Source organism: Cricetulus griseus, chromosome 5, assembly GCF_003668045.3.
Source record: "Cricetulus griseus strain 17A/GY chromosome 5, alternate assembly CriGri-PICRH-1.0, whole genome shotgun sequence".
NCBI lineage: Eukaryota > Metazoa > Chordata > Mammalia > Rodentia > Cricetidae > Cricetulus > Cricetulus griseus.
In genome coordinates, this window is record NC_048598.1 from 54,461,453 (window position 1) to 54,482,505 (window position 21,053).

At 41.9% G+C, this 21,053-nt stretch overlaps 1 protein-coding gene across 7 annotated transcripts in view; it reads left to right on the top strand.

The window, feature by feature from the left end:
* Ppp1r12b (protein phosphatase 1 regulatory subunit 12B) overlaps positions 1–21,053 on the top strand; it is a 207,084-nt gene that overhangs the window by 173,192 nt on the left and 12,839 nt on the right. For 5 of the 7 annotated variants that reach the window (XM_027417535.2, XM_027417536.2, XM_027417541.2 and 2 more), the window contains 5 exons: positions 7,061–7,077; positions 10,801–10,945; positions 11,803–11,907; positions 14,661–14,714; positions 16,225–16,275. In XM_027417535.2, coding sequence (XP_027273336.1) covers positions 7,061–7,077; positions 10,801–10,945; positions 11,803–11,907; positions 14,661–14,714; positions 16,225–16,275 — 372 coding nt within the window. Of the gene's footprint in view, positions 1–7,060; positions 7,078–10,800; positions 10,946–11,802; positions 11,908–14,660; positions 14,715–16,224; positions 16,276–21,053 lie in introns of those variants that run through there. The other 2 variants (XR_004770351.1, XR_004770352.1) reach the window with 2 other exon arrangements.

The window sequence follows — 21,053 nt, forward strand, 5'->3', positions numbered from 1 at the left end:
CTACATGTAACTCTTCTGCTTTTAAAAGACAAACTATGCAGAGGACAGAAGTAAGAGAACCAGGCCATGGCTAAAAGGTGGGTAGCCACAATCCCAGTCTCCAGAGGATTGGAGATTGAGCTGAGGTCTCTAAATTCTCTGTCCTAGAACTTCTCCTCCTTCTGCCCTCCTCTGTGGGAGACTCTTTGATGTTCATTTCTGTGCTGTGCTTGCCTCTCTGAGGACACTTCCTTGCTCATTGTCTCCTTGGACCATGTAAGCACACTCCCACCTGACTTATCTGTGGATTTACTCCCTATAGGATTGGCCATGAGAAGCCTTGTCAACCTAACAGTTGAAATATGCTTAGTTTGAGTGACAACAGGATAAGAGGAAAAGCTGACTTAGTCTCCTATATCAACCAGGTACTCTATCTACCTCTTACCGAAGATACCTGAAGCTTTTTCTCCCTGGGTCTAGCCAATGGTTTTTTGTTTTTGTTTTTTTTTTTTCATCAATCCTCCAGTTGTCTAGAATATCAATAAGTAAAGCAAACCAGTATTTTCAAGAGGTGTTCATTAGTGAAAATCATTTAGGAAGCATTATTCAAAAGTCTAAGCTGTTTTATCAGGAGTTAGACAGTGTTCATTAAACCTGTATGTTTCAGGTCTTACCTTGCTGTTACTTTATAGGCATACTCTTCTTAGGCTGTAAACTTTAAGGAAGCCTTTTCTTTAACAAAGAAAATAGCATCTCCTTTAGAAGTTTGTTTGAGATAACTATTTTACCTCTACTGTATTCAAATCTCACTAACTTCTGAGGATATATATATAATATATATATATCCTCCTCTAACTGTCTGGGTTGACTACTCCAGGGCATTGCTAGAGCTAGCCTTTGAATGCAACAACCAGCAACCCACATCATTCCAAAGTCAGGTAAAACCTACAGGGGGTGTTCTGAGAACAGTCAGGGATTAACTGAGAGAACTCTTCCCACACTGCTGGGGTCTAAGTGGGAAGACTGTCTGCTGTGTTGTCTGTTGGATCACTCCTCTCTTGTTCATTCTATAAAAGGTTGTATAGTTTTTTTAGAAAAAGGCCTTCTTTTATAATTTATGTGCGTTGGTGTTTTGCCTGCATGTATGTCTGTGTAAGGATGTCATGTCCACTGGAACTGGAGTTACAGACAGTTATAAGCTGCCATTTGAGTGCTGGGAATTGAACCAGGATCCTCTGGAAGAGCAGTCAGTGCTCTTAACTGCTGAATCATCTCTCCATTTTTAAGTATTTGCATTTTAATCAACATCCTTACTGGAAACTATATAGTATACACAGCCATACTATGTAATCAAATAACTGTCGAGAACTTTCCTTGGGTGTGGTAATGGGGAATATTTTATGATCCTAGAACATTCCAAATGGCAAAAAAGGTTAATTATATGTCATTATTATGAAAATGATTAGAATGCTTTATTATATGTAGTTGCCAAGATTGATAAATAGTAAAAATTCTAATTTCCTTTGTTCAGTGGGGAAGACACTTTGTAATCTTGTAGAGGTGGATGCCAGAGTTCACCCAGAAGAAATTAGAGCTGAAGATGTCATTAAATCTTATTCTACAACAGAATATTTACAAAGAAGGACCTAGAGGTGGAGGGGGGTATTCCAATTGAGAGACCAAATTTTAGTAAAAATGAAGTCATCTAAACAGACCCGACTTATTAGAAAGTTAATCAGACCCTTGTCTGTGCACGCTCTGTAGAAATGCTTAGGTTCCAATAGAATGAAGCCCAAAGCCACCCAGGCATTGGTGGCACATATCCAGCTCAAGAGGCAGAAGCAGGCAGATATCTGTGAGTTCCAGGACAGCCTGGTCTACAGAGTGAGTTCCAGGTCAGCCAGGGCTACACAGAGAAACCCTTTCTTGGAAAACAAAACAAAAAAGTGCAAAGCCAGTCACTTGAGTTACATCTAAAGTGACTCAAGTGTAGGCCCATCTCCAGAGAGACTGCAGAGTGCTGCTCCGGTCTGCACACTCGTCTAAAGGCTGTCCCTGGATCAGAGGCACTGAGAGAACTTCACTGCGCTGCATCGGAATCAACACAGTGTCCCTGTAACAAAAGAATAGAGGAGGAAAGAGGAACGTATTTCCTCCCCACCCAGTGATCACATGTAACTCTTACCGATGGATAGTGGTTATTTGCTTAAGCTTCATTGGTAGAAGGGTAGAAATTAGACCCTAGAGCCAGGCAAGAATATCACACTTAGAGACATGAACAACTAACTCGGCCAGCTCTCGTTACTAGCACTTACCATGTTCGGCCTTGTCAATACTAAGGATGTTAACTGGGAGCAAGATAGCAGGTGAATTTCAGGTAACTTAAGACTTTAAAGCACTCACTATAACAGTCCGTTGTCATTGTTAGAACTATGGGCATGTGTATACATGAATTTCTCTACCGTCATCTTCTCAGATCTCATCTTTGTAGAAGCTTCTTAACTGGAACCTCCACAGCACACATTCACATGGTCTCCTCTTTGTGTTCCAGACAAGCCCATGAAGTGTGCTCTCAGTATTCTCCTGGCTTGTAATGCAACCAGCTAGGCCTCTTTCTCAGGGCCCCTCCTACAAGGCTCTGCTGCATACCATAGGCTTTAAGTACAAGACAGTCTCTTCCCAATTTACAGTATGATGTTCAGTCGCAGCTATTCACAAGTATTTGATAAGTCCCAGCTAACATTTTCCTGGGTGGTAGACTTCAACTCACTTACATGCTATAAGGCTGATCTTCCCACAAAGCTAGTGAATGGACATAGCCAACACCCTCACTTCTGAGTTTAATTCTTTTCTCTCACCCCCACCCATCCTGAGAATTGAAGCTAGGGTCCCCCACATGTTAAGCAGGAGCTCCACTGAGCTGTATACCCTGACTTCTTTTTATTTTGAGACAAGATGTTACAAAATTGCCCAGGTTGGCCTTGAACTCACTCTGTAGCCCACATAGCCTCTGGTCATGTGCTCTTCCTGCCTCAGCCTCCTGAATGGCTGTGATTACAGACCTATGCCACCATACTCAGCTCCTAGGACACTGTCACATAGAGAGTAATGTGCTCGGCTCTCAGGACACTGTTACATAGAGAGGTGATAAAAAAAATTTTAAAGAAAAACTTACTGTATATGTGTGTGTCCACATGCCATAGCATTGATGTAGAGGCCATAGGACAACTTTTGGAGGTTAGTTTTTTCCTTGTACAATGTGGAATTGAACTCAATTAGTCAGACTTAGTAGCAAGTGCCTTTACCTGCTGAGCCCTGGTTTTGTTGTTGTTGATGTTGTACTTATCATTTTTAATGCTGAAGAGAAAAACTTTAGACAGTATTGATGGTCCATGAACTTATAGGATACAGATATAGATATGATTTGTTTAAAACCCTATATAAGTATATTATAACTGGCTGTTACTCACACCTTTAATCCCAGAACTCAAGTTTGTGGCCAGACCCTGTCGAAACAAAAAAGAGAACAGAACAACAAAAACAGATATATAAATGTAAGAAAAGAAAAAATGTCATAATTCTAGATTTCTAAATTTTAGAATTCTCAAGAAAAAAATCACAAGTCTATGAGAAACATTACAGATAAACCATAAACTTTTCTAAATGTTTCCCTCTAACCTCAAAATGGGCCCTGTAAAAAGGAGTTCTTAATTGGTCTAAGTGATAAAACCCAGAGTCAGATACAGAGGAAAATGCTGATAAATTAGAGAGAAGAAGGCAAGCCAAAGCCACCTTTACCTCCTTAGCATCTCAGTAGTCAAGACCACAAGTTCCTGTTTCTTCCAGCTTATATCCTCTTCCGCTCAGCCATATCACTTTCCTGTCTGTCTGTACAGACCTCCAGATCTCGATGGTTAGCTATTGGCAAGCTCCACCCTCTGATCTTCAGACAGACTTTATTTGTACAAGCAAGATATCACCACATATACCCCCTTTTTGTCTAAAAATAAAGGTTATAACGAATATAAGAAAAACTGCATACAACATATATAACAGCAATAACTACATCAACAATGTCTAGTCCATTAGCATTTGAAAAATTCAGAGAAAATATTCCATTATCTATTCTTTCTTGATGAGTTCAAAGTCTTGTACCTAAATTACTTTCTATTCTAATTTGCATTATCAAATTATCTTTTTAATGTCTTTCAAACCTATTATACTTAACACATCTTCTCGAGTTTCTTTTCTGAGTCTGGTAAACAAGGAAAACTATAACTGTACTACCCAGTCTTCAACTCCCTCAGAGACCTGAAAAGGAAATAATATTAACTGAGTAAGCAGTTTTTCTCCAAAAAATGTGAGAAATGACAGAAACAGTTGGCTGCCTGGATAGTCACCCAAAGTGCAACATTGGGGCATCCATCTTCAGCCTATAGGCCTAGCATACCTGACAGACATTTCTGTGAAGCAGGATATTCTGAAGGACTGGAGTCTTGGCAAGGTTTGCAGTCACTCTTTTCGGTGTCCTGTTTGTCCAACTTGGACAGCATCCTGTCAGCAGTTGAGGCAAGGGCGTTTTCTTGCCCAGTGGCTTACCTTTGCCACAAAGAAAGTAAACTCCATGAGGAGTTTCTTCAGTGCCCACCATCTTCTCTGATGTAGATTGGTATTGTCAGGAGCAGACATGTGTCATTGTCATAAAAAAAAAACCTATGTTATTAAAACATGTTAAATGCCATATTCCATAGATCTCTGAAGTGTTTGAAGACAACCTGTCTTTCTAAAATATCTGTTTGACCTTGTAAACATACCTAATGTGACTACAAGTTCGATTATAATAATTGACTAATTACTAAACTACATTTCCTTATTATCCTATGTAGTTAATAACAACTTTTAAGGACTAGAAATTTATATTACATTGTTAAATGAGCTGTATAGGTACAATACCTTGAACAATATTAGGAAAAGTATGTATAGTATGTTTTAGCAAAATTAATTTCAATTTGTATCAATATACAACATTTGTACACAATATATAAAAATCCAATCCAATGTAAAATATTTAAAACTAGTAGTTGCTTTTTAAGAGTAGATCCAGTAATCCACCTTTTATCATTTCTTTATCCTCCATTTTTTCTTTTCAGAATAGATTCAATAATCTACCCTTTTTATCCTATTGTATCTGTATTCCTCTTTTTTTTCTTTTTTCAAAACAAAAACCTGGAATGTAATCGTAATCCTCTTTGTTCAAGTTTCTTCCTCATCATAGCCAGCAACATTTTGTAACCAATCCCCCTAAGCAGTGACAAATATCCATAAGCCAATGAGTGACCAAAAACCACCCACCCCACCTCTTGGGAATGTGGACATTGTGTTCTTAAATTTACTTCCTGGTGTCTGGTGGTGACAGCATCCTTAGGGGATCCTGAAAAGCTGTATCATTTGTTGTGCAGTTCACTGAGTAATGGGCAAGTGCAGGGCTTGTTTCAAATCCTGGCTAAAGTAGTCTGTGAGGCTGGATCACCTCAGCTAGCCACCTGGAAATTGTTGCGAGCAGTGTCTGTGTTTCCACTTAGCCATGTCACTTCCTGTTTGTCTATACAGACCTCCAGACCTCTATGGTTAGCTAGTGGCAAACTCCATTCTCTGACCTTCAGACAGGCTTTATTTGTACACGCAAGACATCGCCACAGGGACCTGTCTCCGTGTTTAAAATGTTTGTTCAGGTGAGATCATTACACGGGTAAAGATACTTGTTGCCAAGCCTGATGATATGAATTCAGTTCCCCGGACCCAAATGGAAGAAGGAGAAAACTCTGTGTCCTAAGCACACACCTCTAACCTTCACACTGTGCTGTGGCACACGTGCGCACATGCATGCATACACAATAAAATAAATCATTTAAATGTATGCTTAGTCCAACAGTACTTAACTAGAGATACATCATAGAATTGCCAGGGAACTTGTTAAAGACCCATGGAAGACATCTGTGTTCCGTAGCCACAGCAATTAGGATGTGTGCTTGTGACCATTCTAAGTACAACTCTTGACTTGAATAGGAGCTCCATAGAAACCACCTCTGAGATGTGCTGGACACTACAGTCCCAGTACAACTTGCGGGTGTGACATGTCAGACTGCTGTATGCCTGAGCTGACACAACAGTGACTTCCAAGATTTAACAGAGCAGTGCCGTGTGTGCCGCTCCCAGTTTGAGGACTCCTCTTCCTCTTGTAGATCACTGTACACTGCTTCTCTTCATTCTTCTGCTGTCTACCCTTTGGATTTTGTGACTCTTTTAACATCTCAAAGGAGGGAGTAAATAAACCCATAAATCAAGTAAATGATTGTTTGCTTGAGTTCTCTTTTTATGAAAGGATAGAAGGGCAAAGGTCATTTATATTTTTTTTTAAAAAAAAATGGGAGAGGCAGACATAGTAGTCACTTTTTCTAAGCAAGGATTAAACCTATAGCTTGCATCTATGAAAATCTTTCTTCTGAGATCTCAAAATGCCTCATTACTCTTAAGTTCTTACCAGCATCTAGGGACTAGGGGGGGACTTTGCCTCCCCACAGCTCCCTCATTCTTTCTCCTTTACTGTAGCTCTTGGTGGAAGCCAGGAACTGGCCTGAGTTTTAGTGTTTATAAATTGCAGTGTTTACTCGGGGAAGGCTGGGGTGGCTGGGAACTGAAGGAAATTACTAGGATGAATAGCACACCTCAGTGCCACCTGAAAGTGAAAGGCAGCCACCCCTGCAGCACAGCTTGGTTGTCTAGTTGGTGGAGAGGAGAGCATTTGATCGATTTGTGTTTTGGGGGTCTGCCAGTTTGAAAGGGTGCCATTCCCAGAGCCTCATATCCGGTGAGTTAAGGAATGCCAAGAAGTGTGACTTAGAGCTAAGTGGCTTTTTGTGCTGTCAGTCCAGTCGCTTCCCTTCATCGTTTTAGCAACTCCTATCTCCACTGTGAGGTTGAGACATCTGATTTGAAAAGTACATTTATGAATGGAAATATAAATTAGTCTCTTGCTAATGCTATTTTCTTTTTCTCTTTTGTTTTTGTCTCCTATCTCTAGCATGAAAGACTTTCTAGGTAAGAATTCTGTTTTATATGCATGCTTAATTCTTGTGAGTTGAATGCATGTCCAGTTAAATTTAGTGTCATATAACATTTAATAGTGTTCTTCAAAGCCTTCCCTTTCATTTCCTCAGTCTCCACAATAATTCAGACTTGCTTCTGCCCAGTATTATAGAACAGCTTTCAGCTCACCCTCCTGCTACCAGATCTTTCCAGTTCACCTTGTGTACTTCCAACTGATGAATTATCCTAAGCACCAGCTCCAGGCCTTGACCTTACCTGCAGTTGGTTTACAAACTGCTGGAGCAACAAAGCCTTTCAGGAGGATACAGAAAGTGCCATTTAGACGTGCAGGCAGGTATTGTGGGTGCAGGGAAGGGGCAGTTAACCTAATCTGATAGTTTAGAAGACAGGGTTATTGCCAAGTGAAACCCTGAGTTGAGATTGAGATGATATTGTTACTTTATAGTGAGCCCAGCCACATATCTCATATCTAAACGGTACTTGTGAATAGCTCATCACATGAACTAAAAGCCTGTTTTGCAATTACATAAATAAAAATAAATAAATAAGTAAATAAATAAATCCTCTATAATTTTTCACATAGTATCTATGGTACAAAACTGATCTTCCTAAAGAAGAAAATAAAAATAATAGCAACTTTGGAACTAAATGAATCCCATCTTCACTATTCCTGTGATGGAGAAATTCAGAGGTGGGGTAGAGAGAGCAGATGTAGTTCTAGGATGGCGTGGGGCAAACTGATCTCATAATCTGTTTGGAAGTTGAGCTATAGCTCTACCTTGTTAATACAAGCTAAAATTTATATGTATTCTCCTTCTGTCTACCCTCTCACAAACTACCAGCCAAAAATAAATAATTTACTTATAAAGTAACATAAAATGACTTAGTCAAAGAGTAGTATTTTTGCTATAACTCATCTTTAGAGGATTCAGCTATATTACAATGGCCACATTGAAGGACACTTTATCTACAGACTTCAAAATATAGCATAAACTTTTCATGATTAAAATACTGAGGTACTAGTTCAAGAATAAAGACAGAGGAGCTGGTGAGATGGCTCAACCACTGCACCTGACAACTGAATAGGATCATGGGGCCCACATGGTGGATGGGAAGAACCAGCTCCTCATGGCTGGCCTCTGGCCTCCACACTCACTCACACATGCACACATCTATAAGTAAATAAGTAAATGTATAAATGTATAAACATAATAAGCAAAGAGACTGCCAAAACAATTCATAGCACCTTTAGTCATGTGTGTAATGTGAATTTTCATCTCATGGGTGAACTTATTGATTGAGACTTATTGATTGAGAAAATGAACTATTTTGTTTTGAGAAAATACATCCTTCAATTCATACTAAAAAAAAAAACAACAGAAATATATTTCCAGTAGTTACCTTTTTAAAAAGAGAAAGGCCTTTTCTACAAAAATAGTACAAGATAATATTTAATTATCTATATATAGGAAACAACTTCCCAAACAGAACCCAAAAGATTATAAAGTGTCAAGTTCCATTACATATAATTTTATATCATTGCTATTAAAAACAACTGTAAATAGCTGGGCATGGTGACTAATACTTCTAATCCCAGCACTTGGAGGGCTGAAGCAAAAGGGATCAAGAGTTCAAGGTCAGCCTGGATTACATAGAAAATTCTAGGACAACTTTGGCAATATGAAGCCCTGTCTCAAAAAAAAAACTAAATAAAAGTAAGAGACTATTGATGCTTTTTAAATTTAAAAAAAAAAAGAAAGAATTACTATAAACAGATAAAAAGTGAAGAGAAAAAATTGTGAGATATATTAGACATTTGTAAAAAGCCCTAATGTGTAAGAGCATTATCTCGGGGCATGACAAGAGAATGGAGAAAGCTGTGTGCCTTAATAAACAAAGTAGAGAAACAACAGTACTGAATAACTGCACATATTCCTCATGGTTTAAAACACCAAAATAGGACCATAAGAATTCCATTTTCAGCTGGGCTTTGGTGGCACACGCCTTTAATCCCAGCACTCTGTGAGTTCAAGGCCAGCCTGGTCTCCAGAGCGAGTGCCAGGATAGGCTCCAAAGCTACACAGAGAAACCCTGTCTCAAAAAAAAAAAAAAAAAAAAAAAAAAAGAATTCCATTTTCCCCATAGCAAGTTTGAGGCCATTCTGTGGTGTCTGAGGCCCTGTCTCAAACAGAAAACCACCACCACCGAAAAAGGTAATTGGCCAACTGTACCAAGACTTATAAATAAATTTGCACATTTTAGTATTGTCAGTAGATATACTAATAGCTAAAAATTTTTAATAACTAAAAATTTTAGTATATCTAAAAATTAGATATACTAATAGCTAAAAATGTTTCTATCACCTGAAATTTGGTTAAATTACCAGATAACCGTGGAATGAACTGTATAGTCATTTTTTGAAGGAGGAAGTATATTTTTACTTACATGGTAAGATGCCCAGGTAATCATAAATATAGGGAGTAGGAGTTAGACAGTGTAGGTCTTATCAAGCTTTATGGGAATTTTTTTTAACATTTTTGAATTTGACATTATAGAAGTATATGAAATCTACTGTTATTAGCAGTTATTTCTTAAGCAAGATTATGGGGTAGATACGTTATTAATGTATTGCTTTTGTTGGCAGAAAAATCATCAATGTAAAGATTTCCATGAACAGGGATGGGGAGGGTGAAAAGAACGCAGGTCTTGGCATCTCTAAGATTGGCCCCAGCTTCCTTTGCAGCCACCACTTTACTCTTGCTGCACTGCCCTGGCTGTTACTGTCCTCCGCCTTACTTCAGCTCCTCCAGCCTTGCCAACAGCTTCTGCAGAAACCAGACAGTTGCACAGCCGGGATGGTGCAAACCAAGCAGTTCAGGGGTTAGTGCTCTGGAAGTCTGGTTTGTACACAGCACTTTGATAGGTGCTACCCCTAATGAACAAGGAGCAAAGCTCAGGAAAAGAGAGGCTGGAGTGGAGGGTTAGAAGGACACTAGGACACGGAACTGGTAATTAGCAAGAGTCTTCTCAGACCTGACACATTTAGCAGTGCTAGAAGTAAAACCACTATAGCAGCTCTAGAAGTTTACTTGCCAGAAGATGTATAAATCTTAGCTACAAGCACAAGCATTGATGTGGATACAGGAGAGAAAATGGGTGGTTTGAGGATATTTGACTCCAGCAAACCTGTTGTGCACCCACAAGCCCAAGCATCTTGCCATGGTTGCCATTCCCCCCTCTTCCCCCGCTGGCTCACTCTCCAAGCCCATGTGTTTCTGATTCATGGGCACTTCATTATAACTATTTTCCAAGAGCCCTTCAGACCCAAGAAACTTTGACTCTTAAAGGTACACTCTTTAGTGAATCTATTCAGCTCCAAATTAACTTGAAAGCTCAAGGGTTAAAGCAGCACATGGGTCCAAGCCACCAGCTTTTCAAGTGAGCTCTACTCTTGGCAAGTAATGGCCTCTCTCCCAAGCAGCTTTCGTGCTCGTGTGCTCCTCACTCATGCAGTGTGACCATGAGAGTTGGCACACTGGCTAACAGATTCACAGAAGGCAAGTTTCTGGCCAGAGCTCTCAAATGCCTCCTAGAAAAGGCACAGACTAGCCTAGACTTATTAATACACACACACATACGTGTGCGTGTCCTTGTGCATACCCACACACACTTCATTCTCAAGAACAACTTTTATCTTCAACATTTGTCTTATAGGTTGGAGTCAGGAGGCAGTAACCCAACCAGCAGCGATTCTTACAGTGACCGCACCTCAGCAAGAGCCCGTCGGGAGGCCCGAGAGGCTCGCCTAGCCAGCCTGACCAGCCGGGTAGAAGAGGACAGCAACAGGGATTATAAAAAAGTAGGATCTTTTTCCTGGTTTCCTGTTCTTAGCTTATGGTATATAAACCTACTAGCCTTTCCCCAATAGAAAAAAAAAAGAGCAAAATTACAAATAAGGAATATAAAAGGTTATTAATTCTTCACCTCTCTACCCACTCATGACTATTTATGTATTGTTTTTATTGCAGAAAGTGTATGCCTAGAATCAAATATTTAGAAGTGAAGGGGAAAGTAAGGAATTTACTATTTTAAGAAGTGTAAAAAAAGTGTAAAAAGTATAATGCAGTATGTCGGAGCCCATGAGAATTACTTGGTTAGGCTTATTTTTAAGAAACATGTGCTTTTAATAAGGTGTTTTGAATATCAACCAAATACTTTTTGGTCTTAGTTTTTAAAAATTCATTATCATCCATCTCTCTGGGCTTGGAGAGGAGTTAAGTCATTTACATCCCGTTTCTCTTGGTTCTTGCTCTTTGGACTTTGAAAACATTCCCTTTCAGGTGTTTGAGATAACATTTGGTTAAGGAAATTTTTCTTTGTTGATGTTTTGGTTAAGCAGAATTTGACAAAAATCAACACACTGGTTCCAGAAACAGTAAGTCTGTTTTGTGTAGAAGCCACACTTGAAGCAGTGCAGAGACCAAGTGGGAGGAATGGGTGACTGTTTTTTCTCCCAGAGTTTAGCCTTACTACCACTGGAGTGTCGGCTTTCTCCTTGCCATCCAGATCATGTCATTTGGATGCCAGATAACAGTGACTCTCCATAGAACACCTTCCCCTTCTCCATCCAGTTGACCTTGGTGGCTTGGAGCAGACAGTATGAGTTCTACTACTACTGGGAGCCCACTCAGTGACCTGGTTCTGTTCCCTTCACAGCTCTACGAGAGCGCCCTGACCGAAAACCAAAAACTGAAAACAAAACTTCAGGAGGCCCAGCTAGAGCTAGCTGATATAAAATCCAAGCTTGAGAAGATGGCCCAGGTAAGGGGAGGGAGAGCAGAGCGGGGGCGGCAGGGGCATTCCTCAGGAGACAAAGTAGGTATCCTGGGGGCAGGTTGTGAGATAGACTCAAAGTGGCACTTCCTCAGAGCCAATCAGATGAAAGTTTTATAGACTCTAATTTTAAGGTTTGAGGGTTAAGGGGCTGTTTAACTTAACTGAAAACTGACAGTTAGGTTCCCTGAACAACTTACTGATGTTATGAATGCTAGTATTAATATTAACATAACTTCTCACTACACAGTACTGGGTCAGTGCTAGATAGTTCCTCCTGTCCTGTTCCTCTGCACCTCACCTGCTGGAACGAAATAAGCAGAGCACTATACCCAAGTACAGAGAGCCCCAGACAGAGCCCCCAAATCATTAAGTGCTTTGTTTACAACCAGGAGTGAAGTGGTTCCATGTTAGGTTCCAGGAGGACTCCACCCTGGATCCAAAGTGGTCCTCCCTTGCATTTGGCATTACAGAACTAGTGGTAGAATGAGTAGGTAAACCACCCCCTCTTACTGTGAGGCCTGATTTAATTACACAAAGCTTGGGAGGCTGCTAACTAGTGATTTCATTGCCATGAAACAAGCCCTGTAGCTGAAAGCTGGGTTATTGCAGAGTTAAAGAAAGCCTTGAGTTATTGCCCTCCCAGAATGCCTGGGGACTAAGTATCTCAAAAGCAAAACTGAGGTAAAAAGGGCTCTTTACAAGGATATGAGATGAAAACCAGAGGGGCTATTTAATCTGGTAATATGATGTAATCCAAAAGCAAAACTGAAATGATAGGCTCAGGGTGTTGCACGCATATAGTATGTAGTAGGGGAGGGGTCAAATGCCCCCTTAGCATCTTATTATAGCCCCTTGACATGAGATACACAAGGAGCAAAGAGGGTGACAGGAACTAAGCATGGCTCTTACTGGACCTTGTGAGATCTACAGCTGAAACATGCTAGGTGTGAAGCTGTCTTGTGAAACAAGAAGAAAAGTCCACAGCACAATTAGAACCCTGCCACAAGTGGAGAGTGAGCTAAGTAAGCTTGGTCACTTTCCCCTCTGCGTTACTAAGCTGGGCAGTATGTCTTGGTTCTGAATAGCTTCCATATGGGCAACAGTTAGAACTAAGTGCAGCCTTGAAGCTGCCCCCAGAAGCTGCCCCACTGCAGAACATACAGGGCAGCCCCATGAAAGCAGCGTGGCCCTCTCCTCAGCCGGAGCTGCTGATGCTAGCCTATTGAGCTCATGGAGGTCTTGCTTTTCTAGCAGCCTGTGAGGGGTCCACAGCAGCCCTCAAGCTGTGCAAAGTGACCCACACAGAAGGTCAGAATAGAACTAGCCTTTCCTAGTCACTGAGGCAGCATTGCCTGCCAGCCAGCTGCTTTGCTAGGTATGCCGGGATATACTTAATATACTTACCAAATGCAAGCTATTTGAAGCTCAGAAAGAAATGAGGGTGTTACAACCAAGTCTCTATTTACCAAAAATGGAGATGTTTGGTAGGATGGGCGGGCGGGGGGGGGGGGGGGCTGTCAGCCTCATGCATTTGTTTGGAGACAGTTCCCACATGGACATATGCAGCATTTCACATAAAAGGTTGACTCGAAGTCAAGGGAGTTATAATTTAAAATTAAAGAAGAAAACAAAAAACTAGTTCTTTGTATTCTGAACTTTGCAAATCTCAAAATCCTCCCACTTGTCAAGCTTAGGAAAGGGACGAAGGAAGATAGAAACTCCAAAGTCTACTGTGCATTTTCCTCTGTCCTTTCTGCCTCAGCAGATGCAGTGTAGAGGCAGACAGCCATGACCTTCAGAGCAGAAGGGGAAAGTCTAGGACGAGAGCCAGAATTCCAAGTTTTATTGTTAGTTTCAGCTCTTCAGTAATTGAGGAAGAAAGAAAAGGAGGGATAGGGAGGAAACCTTCTGCAGGACCAGCCTAATGTCCCCACTTATTGCAAATGTCTGGGAATTGTGCTAGACAAGATAGAATTATTTACTCGTTAAATGCCTATTGAATATACAAAATTCCACCCAGTCCTATAATGCTTAAGACCAAAGGAGACTTACAGGCTCCTCCATTCCTCGATTTAAGGCAGGACCTTACTCCTCTGAAGGATTGAAATTGAAAATATCAGTGATGATCTAAATATATATTGTAAAGCCTTGATTCAAATAAAATCTTGTTAACAGATTAAGAAGGAAACCAAACAGATAAAAGTGGAACAGCTTTGTTCAGACAACCAGAAAGCTGGCTGAGAAGACTGTCTAAACCACACTAGAAAGAAAATGGCCTCGGTGCTCAGAGCAGAAGTGACAGGGAAAGCACTTGTTTGCAAGAGTGCCACAGGTTTCAGGCACTAAAGTCAGGGGATTTCCAGCCTTTAAGGAAGGCGGGGTAGGGTGATTCAGTAAGAAAGCAATTAGTATGTGGAGTTGTATGTGGAGTTGTTTTCTAAAGGGAGAGGAAAGGTGAGAGGCAGGTATGTGTGTTATGAGTAGCATCTGTACATGTGTTGGACTTCAGGGACTATTCCTTCCTTCTACTCCCCCACTGACCATCCTACATACTGTTAAAGGCAAGTGTTGGGCTTAGCAATCTCCCACAATCTGTTTGCTGAGGCCCTTGCTAAAAGGAAAAGCCCAGAGCCCTGTTGTCTCTTTCTGGATATCTGGTGATGAACCAGAGCAAAACTGGGCTTCCTACTACACATGAAACAGCCTCAATAACAACTGTCTCCCTTCTGTTCGCACAGCAGAAACAAGAGAAGACCTCTGACCGGTCGTCGGTGCTCGAGATGGAGAAAAGGGTATGCACATCTCCTTGGACGCCTGCTGCATGTCTTCTTTTGACCTTCTCTAACTTTGTTGTTGCTGCCAATGGAAAAAGTTCATCTTAAGAAGGCAGGAGCTCTGCCACATTCCATTCCCAGCTTAATGATAATTTTTTTTTTTTTTGGTCTGGCTCTGGACAGTAATTTGATGACCAGTCATTTTGGCCTCCTCATATAGTTGGTTACTTTGAACACACCAGTTTTAGGGTGGGAAGGAGTCTTGGGAAGTTATCCCATGCATTTTTCTGCCTTCAAAACTTGCATACATACACAGAGCTGTAAGATACTTGGTTATTTACAGGTGTTCACAGGTCTAAGGGCTTTCTACCCTGTCCATGGCCTTAAGACAGAAAGGAAGGTCTCAGCTAGTCATGGTGATACAAACCTCTAATCCCCACATTTGTGAATCAGAGCAAGATTGTCACAAATTCAGGGCCAGCCTATACTACATAGTGAGTTCCAGGCTATCCACAGCTACATAGCAAAACCTAATCTCAAGAGAAAAAAGATATCCAGTGAGGTGACTCAAAAGTAAAAGTGCCTGTATACGCAAGCATGACAACTTGACTTCAGTCAGCAGACCTGTGGTGGAAGGAGAGAACTGCTGTCCAGAAGTTGTTCTCTGACCTCCATACATATACCATAGTACACATGTGTGCATGCACACGCACACAAATAAACATTTTTAAAGGAAATTTTTTATCAAGACCCCTTGCCATTGATTTAGGGGTTATGATTTAAGACCTGAAAATCAGCCTTCATCAGTCCTGGAGTGGGGGGCATTCTGGTCAGATTCCTGTCCTGGTCCCAGCTGTACTCAGATGTTTGTCTGGGACTTGATGTTCTTGGATTGGGAAACTCAGTGAGATTTAGTGATGAACCCTAATTCCAATTTGACTCTCGGGATATAGTATGTTACTATCTTTCTTATTGTCTGTTTAATTTGGAAAAAGCTAAGTTTTATATTCATTCCCTTGGCCTCTATCTCCTTGGTATCTCAATTAATTAAAAAGAAATGGGGCGGGGGGGGGGGGGGGGGCCCGGCTGGCAGTCAGCGATGTCTACTTCCCCACTGATCATGTGTCCCCATCATAAAAGAAGCAGTTCCCTGGGAGCATAGGTGGGGCATTCCTAAAGACAATGGATTTTTGTTTCTAGAGCAAGGGTCCTAGGTACCTGCAGTCATTTGAAAACTTTAACTTGCAAGGAATAACTCAGAGTCTTGGTCTGCTTGCCTATTAGCAGGTTGCTGTTCCTGTACCTTCCAATCTTCTTCTGATAGAAGACTTAGGTGATAGGAATGTCATGGGTGAAGTAGCTCCATCCTATGGTAGCAGGGCAGAGTGTGTACGTGTGCAGGAAGGTTTGCCCTAGTCTAGACAGACTCCGAGACCATGAAGCTGCTGACAGTGTGACATGTGGGGGGTAGCTTTGTGATTGCGTCCTGGCCCATTATCTCTTTAACAAGCTCTTTGTTTCTAAACAGGAGAGGCGAGCATTGGAACGTAAAATGTCAGAAATGGAAGAAGAGATGAAGGTATGAAGACATTATCTTTGTCTTGGTGTGTCTGTTCTCCATATGCCTGCCTAAACTAGATGCTTGAGCCTAGGCTTGCCTGCTCTAACTGGCAGTGCCAACTGAATATCCTCAAGAAGAGATGGTGTATTGGGGGAAGTGTGCAATCAGCCACATTCCCCTCAGCCCTTGCTGAGGCCCTTGCTAAAGGGCCTCAGCCTCCCCTCAGCCATCTTTTAGGCTCTCTCAGCTCATGCTGCATCCACTGTGGCCACCTCAGAGGCCTTCTAGGAGCAACAGGTTGGTTTATGGGGAGACCAAGTTCAACTTCTAAAGTTTTCAAGGCAGTGGCTTCTCCCTCAGGAGACCGGGCGACAGGGCGAGGGCAAATTCTCCTGCTCTGCAGAGTCCCCACTAGGGGAGCTCCAGGAAGCCTAGGCCTTTCTCCCCATATACAGCTCTTGCAGGAGGAACACGAGCTGAGTCATTCTACAGCAGTATGAGAATTTATTTGCATATCAATTTCCTGTCCTAGGCCATTTCCTCTGCAGTATTTCAGAGTTCTTGGCCTTCACCACCCTAGTGCAAACTCATGCCTCCCCGTGACCTACTTGAGGACTCACTGCCTTCCTCTTCTCGAGGATGACCAGCAATGACCGTCAGCTCTTTTAGCTACTTGAATGGACTGTTGCCAATTTTGAGTGCCAGTCCATTGCTATAGGAGGGGAATAGAAGGAACAGCTTAAAGTAGCCCTATCTATCTAAGATACTGGAGCAGCTCATCTCCGCAGTACATGGTGCTGTGTGGCCATATCCCTCAGTACTCACTCAGCCTTTTCCTTCCATCAAGGATCTTACTTTAGTGGCTGTGCAATGCCAAGTCAGATGTAGATTCTATAGCTAGGAAGCAGAAACCTGGGATACATCAGACAAATCCCCAGATGTCCTCTGTTGTCAGTAAGTATCTCCAATATGCAATTGGATTGCTTTTAAGAGACAGTTGTTGTTTTACCAGCTTAAAAGGATGTTATGTATGTATCTCCCACCACCACATACAAAAAAAAAAAAGTGTTCAGGGCCTAACCAGGTCAAAGGACATGGTTTTACCAGATTCTGTACTCACAATCCTGTTAACCCCTTATAGTTGCAGAGTGGAGGGGAAATGCCAGTCCTGCCCCTCACACTCATGGCTGTGACTGGTAATAGTCATGTAGAATTTGAAGCAATAACTACTTATCCCTCAGACACTTTAAAAGTAGAAGTAGTGTTCAGTCTTCTTGAGGAGATGGAACAACACCCTCAGAAACAGCATTGAATTTTCCATCTTCTAGGTTTTCCAAACCCACCTCACTCAAAGAAGTATTTCCTTCCTCTTATCATAGTATGTTAATATTGCCAAATAGTTCTTTATGAATGAACACATACAACTTTCTATATGTGAGGGCTTCCCATCTGAAACCCTTAGCTATACCATCTGTTCTCTGCTGTTAGGTGGCTTTCAGTAATGCTTGGTACAAAATGGCCTGGGCAAGGGTGGCAAGAGAGACAACTCAGTGGTTAAGAGCACTTACTGCTTTTGCAGAGGACCTGGGTTTGCTTCCCAGCACTCACATGGTGGTTCACAATCATCCGCAATTCCAGTTCCAGGGGATCTGATGCCCTTCTCTTATCTCTGTGGGAACACACATACAGTGTGCACTTACACAGATGTAGGCAGAATACTTACACATTAATACTTACACTTAAGTGAATATTTTAAAAATAGATAAAAATTTAAAGCCTATGTCTTACATATTACATATACCTGTAATCCCAGCACCTGGGAAGCATGAGTTCAAGGCCAGCTTCATCGACATAAAGACCCTGTCTCAAAAAAAAAAAAGGGGGGGGGGACCTAAGAATGTAGCTTAGTAGATAAAGTACTTAATTTAGCATGCAATTAGCCCTGGGTTTGATCCTCGAGACCCATAAACCAGGCTCCTTGTTGTATACCTGTAATTCCAGCATTCAGGAGATAGAAACAGAAGGATAGGAGGAGTTCACAGTCATCTTTGGCTCCACAGGAGACATGAGATGCTGTCTCAAAAAAAGGTGGGGAGAAAGAGATGCAGGGAATGGAAAAAAAGGTCCTAAATGCTGATCTGGAGCTTGTAAACCAGGCCACAGGTACTCTCGTGAGTACCCGGAAGCCCATGGACAGGCTGTGCACCCTTTGGGCTCTTATTTCTGTCCTCATTCTAAACTGGCAAGTACAGATGTTCTTCTGTGTTCTAAGCTGCTCTGAATCCTTTGGGTTGACACAGGTTTGCATGTTTCTTTCTGTGTTCTTATCCTATCAAGCTGTGGTTTTCAAAACTAGGCTGTAAGTTCCTTTCTTCAATATTTTAATAGAGAAAACAATTCATGAAAGTATTTATTCTTTCTAGTCAGAAGTTACTTACCAACAAGTTTATAAATAAATTGTCGGGCTGAAGAGATGGCTCAGTGGTTAAGAGCACCGGCTGTTCTTCCATAGGTCCTGAGTTCAATTCCCAGCAACCACTTGTGGCTCACAACCATTTGTAATGAGATCTGGTGCCCTCTTCTGGCCCCCAGGGATACATGTAGGCAGAACATTGTATAAATAATAAATAAATAAATAAATAAGTCTTAAAAAATAATAATAATAAATTAAGAGGCTGGAGAGATGGCTCAGAGGTTAAGAGCACTGGCTACTCTTCCAGAAGACCTGTGTTCAATTTCCAGCACCCACCTCATGGCTCGCAACTATCTTCAACTCCAATCCCAGAGGTTCCAGTGGCCTCTTCTGGCCACCTCTGGTACTGCACACATGTGATGCAAAGACATACATACAAAGGCAAAACACCCATACGTATAAGGGGGGGGGGGGTATTAATTATCAAGCAGAGCCAGATGATAACTGGTCTTCAAACCAGTAAGTAAGCTGTTTTGAGACTTTGTTAAAAATCCACCTTATCACTCAGTTCCCATTATTCTCTACTGCTACTTACAGAGTCAAAAAGAGAAGAAACACCTGCAAATTGTAAGGCGCCCAAACATAATTTGCTGGGTCCCAGCATAATATTCCAGATTGCAAATTGTCTAGTTCCCTCTACAGGTCTAAGGGAAAAGATCATCAGAACCTTCCAGTCATACCAGTGTTAGACTTCCGTCTGTACCTTCAAATTCACAAATGTATTGTGAAATTGCTGTGTCTGTTCTAAAGGAGTTGGGAAAATGGATGTTTAACTCTCGGGGTCTTTGTTTAGGCTATCATTTATGCTGACCAGCTTTTCTAAGGATTAGTGACTAAAATATTTGTATGTAAGATAGCCGGTGAATGGTTCATTTGTCAAGCCTGGGAACCTTATCAGATGTGGAGCGTACTAGGCCTCGGGGCCAGCTGCACTGTGTGTGTGTGTGTGCATGTAGGTTACGCAGGAGCCATCAGTAGGGTGCTGTTTCTAGGGGTAACTTCCTGTGAATGCTTGGAGGCTCGGCAGGCTCTCCTCAGAAAGTGACACCAGCAAAACACAAAGGTCAAGTGAAATGGGAACCATGAGATGGGCTCTCCCGGGTGTAGGGCTCTGTGGTTGGGAGATGGGCTGTGGTCCCTGCCCAGAAAGGTAAGTATGAATTCTCCCCAGGAGAAACTCCACTCCGGCAGATTGGAATGGAATTATATGACTGATCTGACAGGTGTGCATGTCAGTGTGAGCTGAGCTGGCCGCTCTGCACTTGTCTCCGGATGGCCATATCCAATCTGACTGCTTCCTTGCTAGACCTAACCCGGTCCTTTCCCGGGCCTTTGCATGAGAAGAGCCCGGCAGCCATTCCCCTGTAAGTTGCTTCTGGGATCCTACTTGCTTACTCTAAAGTACCATTAGCCAACTTCTCCCTGGGCTCTGGCCTTTCCTGCCTCGCTCCATGTTCCGCTCTCCTCCTTTCCATCCCCTTGTCATGCTTGTTTTCATAGCTGCTTCCTACAGAACATCCCACCAGATTGTTTCCTACCTCTTTTGGTCATAGTGATAGCGTCCAGATTCTTCCACCTAACCCTGCCTGTGTTCAAATGATAGAACTAGGAACTAAGTCACTTTCCTAGTTCATTGCTGTATCATCCCTGGGAGGCAAAGACCACTCCAGATAATGACAGTGTATTGAAAGCTTTGATCAGGTGTCAACACCAATGAAGGACAGAAGCCAGGTGTTTTCTGTGGTTCTTAAATTTGGTCCCTGCTCATGTCTTCAAACTCCTCCATGTGCTGTTACGATCTCTCTCGCCTGTGCCTGTCCCCTCCATGGCAAGATGCCCACAGTCGGCAAAGGATGGCCTAGTCTACTCTCCTGTGGCTGCATGGAACTGCTTGGCAGCCCTACCTTTGCGGGGGAAGGAGGGGAGTCTTCTTCTTCAGACAAAGAGCTATTCAGCAGTTTGTCTCTGCTCGTTTTCCTTTTCACTGTTTTCATTTTCTCATGCTTTCATTTTCTTGCTGGTTCACTCCCAAACCATCGCCCCACTATTCTTCCATTTCTATCCTTTCTCATTGTGTAGTATGAGAGACTTCCCTGATTCCTGGAACCCTTCTTTTGTCATCTCTATAACCTAAACCCTATTTGCATATCAAAATCATTTCCCTTTTCCAAAAGAGCTGGTAGTCTGTTTCAAGGTCAGTGCAGAGGATGCCTTAGGAAGGCACACAGCAGAGTTGGCAGGCCTGTGCTGTAATCACTTTATTAAAGTCTTCGAAGCACTTGTGAAATATCAGGTATTGGGAAGACTAGTGATGCCCTTTACC